This window comes from Leptinotarsa decemlineata, unplaced genomic scaffold (assembly GCF_025532065.1).
Source record: "Leptinotarsa decemlineata unplaced genomic scaffold, Ldec_3_MD MMD2_P_RNA_scaffold_11, whole genome shotgun sequence".
Classification (NCBI taxonomy): domain Eukaryota; kingdom Metazoa; phylum Arthropoda; class Insecta; order Coleoptera; family Chrysomelidae; genus Leptinotarsa; species Leptinotarsa decemlineata.
In genome coordinates, this window is record NW_027412525.1 from 5,454,687 (window position 1) to 5,461,663 (window position 6,977).

Here is a 6,977-nt window from a genome sequence, read left to right on the forward strand (position 1 = left end):
CATTTGATGTCATCGTTGAAAACGTGATGTAAAATACAGGTCCACATTTGAAAATATAAAGTTCAAGTTGACCCTGTGGCAGCTCTCTGCAAAATTTGTCTTTCAGTATATTTTCACAGTCCAGTAAAAGTTGAGATTAGACAAATAGATTTGAAGATTCTATTAATCAGATACAAATAGAAAAAAAATGGAATATTGCGTTTTCTACCTTATTTTTTCAAAATAGCAGTATTACTAAACCTTGCTTATATTTAACCTTCTTTGTTACTTTTACTATTCTCGAGATCCCCATGCATCTATTATCACCCACATGGTATATGCAGGAACCAGAGGTTCCACATAAAAAATTAAATAAAATTGCCATTTTGAAACTTTGTCATGAATAAATAAATACACTTCAATTCAATTCAGTTCAATCTATTCAATAGCTTAGAAAGCAAATTGGTGATACCAGAGACGTAAGTCATGTGAAATACAGCGGAGGCTGCAGAAAAGTAGAAAGGATAGTCTAAATTTTTCAAAATTGAAATATGCGAAACTTTGCCTACATTTAATCTTTCATGCATATTCTTACAGCCCATCGAATATTGTGATGACAAAGTGCAAACGTATTTTGGAGATCTATTATTCAATTATCAAAGAGAAATTAAAAAAATCAAATTTTATGTTCAGTCTTCATCTCTGAAACAGTAGGGCAGATTTTTAAACTGCATCATGTGAAACTTTGCTTACTTTCAATGTTTTCTGTGTTTATCGAAATTCCTATCTACCGGTGAATGTAGGTACCATGTGTTCCACATGAAAATCATAGTGATTGGCCCTAAGAATTTGTTGCCCGGATTGGGCTGTACCTATACACATTTAATAAGAAAAAGAATTGAAAACATTTGATTGTGATTTTAGAACTTTATTGTCATAAATAAATAACTATACTTTGTACAATCCATTCAATAGCTTAGAAAGCGTAGTTGGTGATTCCAGAGACGTAGGTCATGTGAGAAACAGCGGGGGCTGCAGAATAAGCGACACCAAGAAGAGGTGCGTGTGCGACGGGAGCGGCAGCTAAGGGGGCAGCAGCATAGGGGACAGCAGCAGTGGCAATTCGCAATCCAGGATTGGATACCCTCACGTCGGCTTTTCTCACACTGGAGAATGGAGTGTCGATACTTTTGGAGTAGGTGGAAACTTGTCCCAAGTTACCGAAGCTGCGGTAGATGTTGGAAGATTGCGACGTGAGAGCGGGAGCGGTGTATGAGATTGGGGCGGCAGCCAGAGCAGGGGCTGCGTAAGCTACGGCTGGTGCAGGAGCGTAGGCAGGGAGGAGTCCAGCGCTGGCGTAGGCCAAAGTAGCGCAAAGGATTAAAATCTGAAATATACGTTGAATTTTTCAAATTATACTCACTGATAAGGGTTTGGATAATTTTTTTATCTCCAATGAAGTTTTGGAGCAGTTTATTATTGAAGAGGAGGAAACATATTCATTTGGATTCCGCTGACCATGGTTTGGATTGATGTTTGGAGTTCATGAGTGAACCATCATTCAAACGAATCCAATTAATACTGAAGAATTTCAGAAATATCTGGATGTAGTTTGACATTTGAAAGAATGAATTCAAGTGTTTCTTTATATCAATACGTTCTTCCTTAGATCATTCAGAGTCTTCAATTGACTGAAATATGTTTCTGTTATATAAATGAAAAAAGGGAATGTAAATCCAGTACATTTCAGTTGACATTACATACAGTACATTTCGAGGAACGTATCTGTAATAGGTTTTTGCAAGTTTTCATCTGAAAAAACCATCTGTACATGACATACACTTATATAAAGAATTTTCATTAGGATGGATATTGCTTCATTTTTTCAGATATGAACTTTTAGGTCTATGTCGAAAAAAAAACTTCATATTATATAATAATAATAATAATAATAATAATAGGGAAGGGGTGAAATACACCCCTTCTAAAAGTGACCCACCCAAACAGGGTGATTCCCTCAGTCCCCTTCTATTCTGCATCTCACTATTGCCATTATCGGTTGCGCTCAGAAACACTCGAGGGTATAACTGTGGCACCCCTGGAAACCGGAGTCACAAGGTCACCCATCTGTTTTATTTGGATGATCTCAAACTTTATGCCTCTGGAGAGAAGGATCTCCATCAGTCCTTGAGGGTGGTGGAAGAGTACACGCATGCTATCGGTATGAAATTCGGGATAGACAAATGTGCAATGGTTCATCTCAAAAGAGGACGATGCGGGGCTACGGAGAGGATGTGCAGCTCGTAGATGGAAGCATCCTACACCATTTGGATGCCGGAGAGACGTATACTTTCCTCGGGGTGGAACAACGCCACTCACAAGAGGTAACTGCAGTGAAAAACTCTCTCCGCGGCAAGTATCAGCACAAACTTCGACAGATGTGGTCATCGGAACTGTCGGGGAAGAACAAAGTATCTGAAACAAATATGCTTGCCGTTCCAATCTAACTCTACTCGTTTGGAGTAGTGAAGTGGACTCGGGAGGAGCTGTATCAACTCGACGTAAGGACCCGAAAAATGATGCATCTCTATAGGAGTTTGCATCCCAAATCGTCCGTTTCACGGTTGTACTTCCCCCGACAACAGGGAGGTCGTGAACTTTTGAGTTTGGAGTGTCTACATGACAGAATGGTACTGGATACAGCCTGTAAAGTCGTCAGGAGTTCGGATCCCCTTCTCTGCATAGTCCGTGACCATGAGAGAGCAGGAATTGGAGCATTTCTCATTAGGGCAGCTGCTCGAGCAGCTGATGAACTCGGTATAGTTTTCGACTCTGAACGAGGTGACTACAACTCTGTCACCGAGTTGGAACCCGTTCAGCAAAAAGCTCAGATAAAAGCCGCAGAGATCACCTTACTTCTGCGGAGACACAGGGATAAGCCAATGCATGGGGTCTTCTTCAATAACATTGAAGACCTTGGCTTATCAAAGCGCCTGACGTTCGCTTTTCTCAGGACGAGTGGGCTGAAGTCGGAAACTGAGGGGTTCATCATGGCTTGCCAGGATGGTGTCTTCAACACCTTAATCTACCGCAGTCGCGTGATGGGTATAGAGGTTCCTGACACAAGGTGCAGGGCCTGCCGCGAGGCGCCCGAGACCCTAATGCACTTGCTATCAGCATGTCCAGCATATGCGGTCTTGGCCTATATCCATCGACATAACGCGGCCCTAAGAGTGCTATATTACCATCTACGGCACTCTTACGGTATTGACGAGACACCGGTGTTGCCCTACGCTCCGGGGGATATTGAATCCGTTGTGGGGAACGAGAAGTTCCGAATTTATTGGAACTATTCGTTCCCCACCCTCAGGCTCATACAAGCTAATAAGCCTGATGTAGTCCTTCTCGACCACCAGACCAAAACGATATTTGTCGTGGAGTTTTCAGCTCCTGGCGAGACGAATATCATCAGAAAAGAGGAGGAAAAACGGATAAAATATCGAAATTTTCTCTTCGAACTCCGCAGACTCTATCCAGATCACTCTGTCAAGATGGTTGTTCTGATTATTGGAGTCCTTGGTGGAATGATGTCTTGTCTACTCTCGAATCTCAAAATCATACCGGCTTGCCGCACTAAGGCTGAAATCTTAGCCGCACAGATGCAGAAAGCTGTCATTCTTGGCTCACTGCGTTTGCTCAGGGCACATGATTCTCGGACCCAATGATCACTTACCCCACGGTGTGGGGAGTGGTCATTGGTTGATTATGCTGGCGCGCCCTCCCGAATGTATCGGGGCTTCGGGGGATAGGGCCTGACCAGCGCACACTACGTTGAAAATAATAATAATAGTAATAATAATAATTGACAGCTGAAATAACATGATACAATATGGAGAAAAACAAAATACAAATTTGTCAATAGGATACAAGATTGAACAGAGTTCATTCTTCCTTTTGCACCTTAATATAATCTGAAGGTTTGAAAATTTTAGCACCCTGTAGTTGAAAAACATTTTTATAAAACTGGTATGAGTGTGGTGGTGTGCTTTTTCAGTACCTACATCAAGACACTTTCTGTTGTAGAAAAATAATTTTTATTCTTGCCATTGGCGTCCATACGGGATTTCCTTCCAATAATTTCTTAGAGAAAAATAATGAGAGGTCTCCGATTTTTAAGAAAGTAAAGATCATTTTTTAATTATTCATTACCTTAAGAAAATTTGTTTTTTTTTGGCGTTCACTTTTCGTGAAGAAGTGACCTTAGGTATTATTGAGGATTGAAAACGTTTGGACTGGGTATTCAACAGATTTTGTTATGTGAAGTAACAGTTTTCATGGTTATATTCTATTGTTACACATTTTCTCTTCGATATTATTGGACTATATGGGCTTGTTGATGGATTCATGAACAGTTTCGAATATTCCTAGGGGATTCCGCAAAAAAAGTTATAAACTAGACGAAATTATTGCAGCGTAATTTGAAAATATCACAAATTTAAGTAGTTTTGAATTCAATCGGTAAATATTTTCTATTATTTACACCAAAAGTTGGGAAAATTGATTGTCTCACATAAATTTGTTTGACTTTTTATTGTATTCAACGGGTTCAGGCCCTTCAATCTATTATACGATCCTGATATTTCATTCACCAATACCAGGAGCAGTTTTCCGTTAACATGTAAGCCGGAAAATGCGGTAATCATTGAATTGTGAAATGAAAGATGGTTTCCATCCAGGAAATCAATTGAGGTTTGAGGTGAAATGGTGTCGCAGCATGTGTACAATTGTAGGTACATGTTCCCCTATTTCATTGTATTGTACCACTTACAATAATGTCATGAAATGTTGTTCAATTAAGAAAATGATCAATGTCATTAGGTAAATTCTCATTGGTTCCCTGAATAATTCTGGTAGCCAAGACTAAGAAAGTTGAAAAGTGAAGAAGATTGAGACAACTGTAATTTTTTTCAGATCGTCTGTGCTGTTTGTCAAACTTCACACATGTTCTTCAGGAGTCACATTTTTTACTTGCTCATTTCGGATGCACATTTCATATTTTTACCTTTCATTGATAGCCAGACCAAAGATAGAAAATAAATTATTTTAATCAACAGAAAGCTCCTGAAGTTAGCTTATGATGTAACCCACAGAACATATACATTGATTAGATTTGTGTTTGAGGAATAGAAGTTACTAATCGGACATAGCACTTAAGAAAGTGGCAAACGATAGACACGTGTTTCGGGCTTTTGGCCCATCATCAGTATGGTGCAGCCAAGTGTAAGGATGGGCAACACTTTGTTACCAAAAGATAGAAATACAAATGCACGGAGTGTTGCCAAGTGTTGCCCATCCTTACACTTGGCTGCACCGCCACACAACACTCCAAAAAAGGGGGTCAAACCGCTTACACGTGTTTCTGGCTATTGGCCTCATCAGCGCGGTGCAGCCAAGTGTGAAGATAGGCAACACTTGTTTGCCGAAAGCAGGAAACAACACATACGCACGGAGCTAACAACAGATGAGGCCAATAGCCAGAAACACGTGTCTTTTTGGAGTGTTGTGTCCACCTGCCTTCTTTAAAAAAATAATAATCAGTATAAGTTATAATTTGATGAATATTCTTTACCTTGTAAGCCATTGTAGTAAGTAGTGTTGGTCGACCTCGATCTCTGAATGTTTCGAGTTGAGTGATACCGAATTCTTTTCGCAATATCTTTTATAGCAAAATCTGTATCGGTAAAAGGGTGGGTTTGAATACAAAATCAATTAAACAAGTTGTTATTTATTATGCAAGCAATTTGGGCTATTCGTTTTATTCATATGACTCAAAACAGTCTTGAGAGCCAGTTTAAAGAAGGGCAAGGATAACACACGATTTAAATGATCGAAAGTGTAAAGTAAAACAAGGCGTCGCCAGAGATTTTTTCGATCAGAACTTTGATAATGTAGGTTACATTTCAAATGCATGTGATTTACTGAAACAAAAAATAATTTGAGATATATATTTCTTTGTTTATTATCAGTTACTGCTGAATACATTAGTTTTATTTCAGAAAAGTTTATTGAGTTTAGACGATAACTTTCATTAGAAACAAGAAGTTCTTCTTTTTCATCATTTTCAGATTGTGTGAGATGAAAATACCAATTTATCTGAAAAAAAAATTGTTTCGCTCCACGAAAAAGGCTTTCATTCGATAGAAAAGTTAACTTACTTTCAGAAAAAAGTCACACACGAATCAATTTGACGTATTACTCATTTGTTTGTTGAATTTTTCGAAAAAAATAATTTCTAGTCATATTAGGTTGAATTGAAAAACAGCCTTGATTGATACTCCGCCTAAACATCTAAATGTCTATCACTTCTGAATTTCACTAGTTCGGACTTCCATTGTCTACTATATAAAATGATTTGAAATCCCTGAAACAAGTAAAAAAGAATAATTAAAAAAGAATAATTAAAAAAGAATAGTTGAAAATAACAATTATTTTAAGCAACAATAAACCTGAAATGAAATGATAGTGAAATAACCTACAAGTAAAAATATAATAATTGAATAAATAAAAATTAAAGGAATGAAAAAAGAAAATAATAAAAAAATAAAAAAGTGTAGAGATTCCAAGTCACGTTAGTTCACGACGTTTCGATTGTTGGTATCTACAATCGTCTTCGGGTGATGACGATTGTTGCTTAAAATAATTGTTATTTTCAACTATTCTTTTTTAATTATTCTTTTTTACTTGTTTCAGGGATTTCAAATCATTTTATATAGTAGACAATGGAAGTCCGAACTAGTGAAATTCATCACGAAACATTGTCAATCACCTTCAAACAAACGTCTATCACTTCTATTTAATTCAGGTTGAAAGCAGACATATTATTATTATTATCACTACTGTCATTATCAGTATTGATATTTTTTTCATTATTATTATTTTACACAAACATTGGTTGCTGGTCAGGACTTGTACCAGAGGCTCCGACTCATTATATGAGC

The 6,977-nt window shown here is 37.9% G+C and overlaps 1 protein-coding gene across 1 annotated transcript; it reads right to left on the minus strand.

Moving 5' to 3' along the window:
• Window positions 1-891: 891 nt before the first annotated feature.
• Window positions 892-5,733, minus strand: LOC111507631 (pupal cuticle protein C1B). The gene is made up of 2 exons (XM_023162979.2): window positions 5,609-5,733; window positions 892-1,366 (listed from the first exon to the last, which is right to left on the minus strand). The coding sequence occupies exons 1-2, from the start codon at window positions 5,618-5,620 to the stop codon at window positions 956-958; spliced, it is 423 nt and encodes a 140-aa protein (XP_023018747.2). The 5' UTR covers window positions 5,621-5,733; the 3' UTR covers window positions 892-955.
• Between the last annotated feature and the right edge of the window lie 1,244 nt (window positions 5,734-6,977).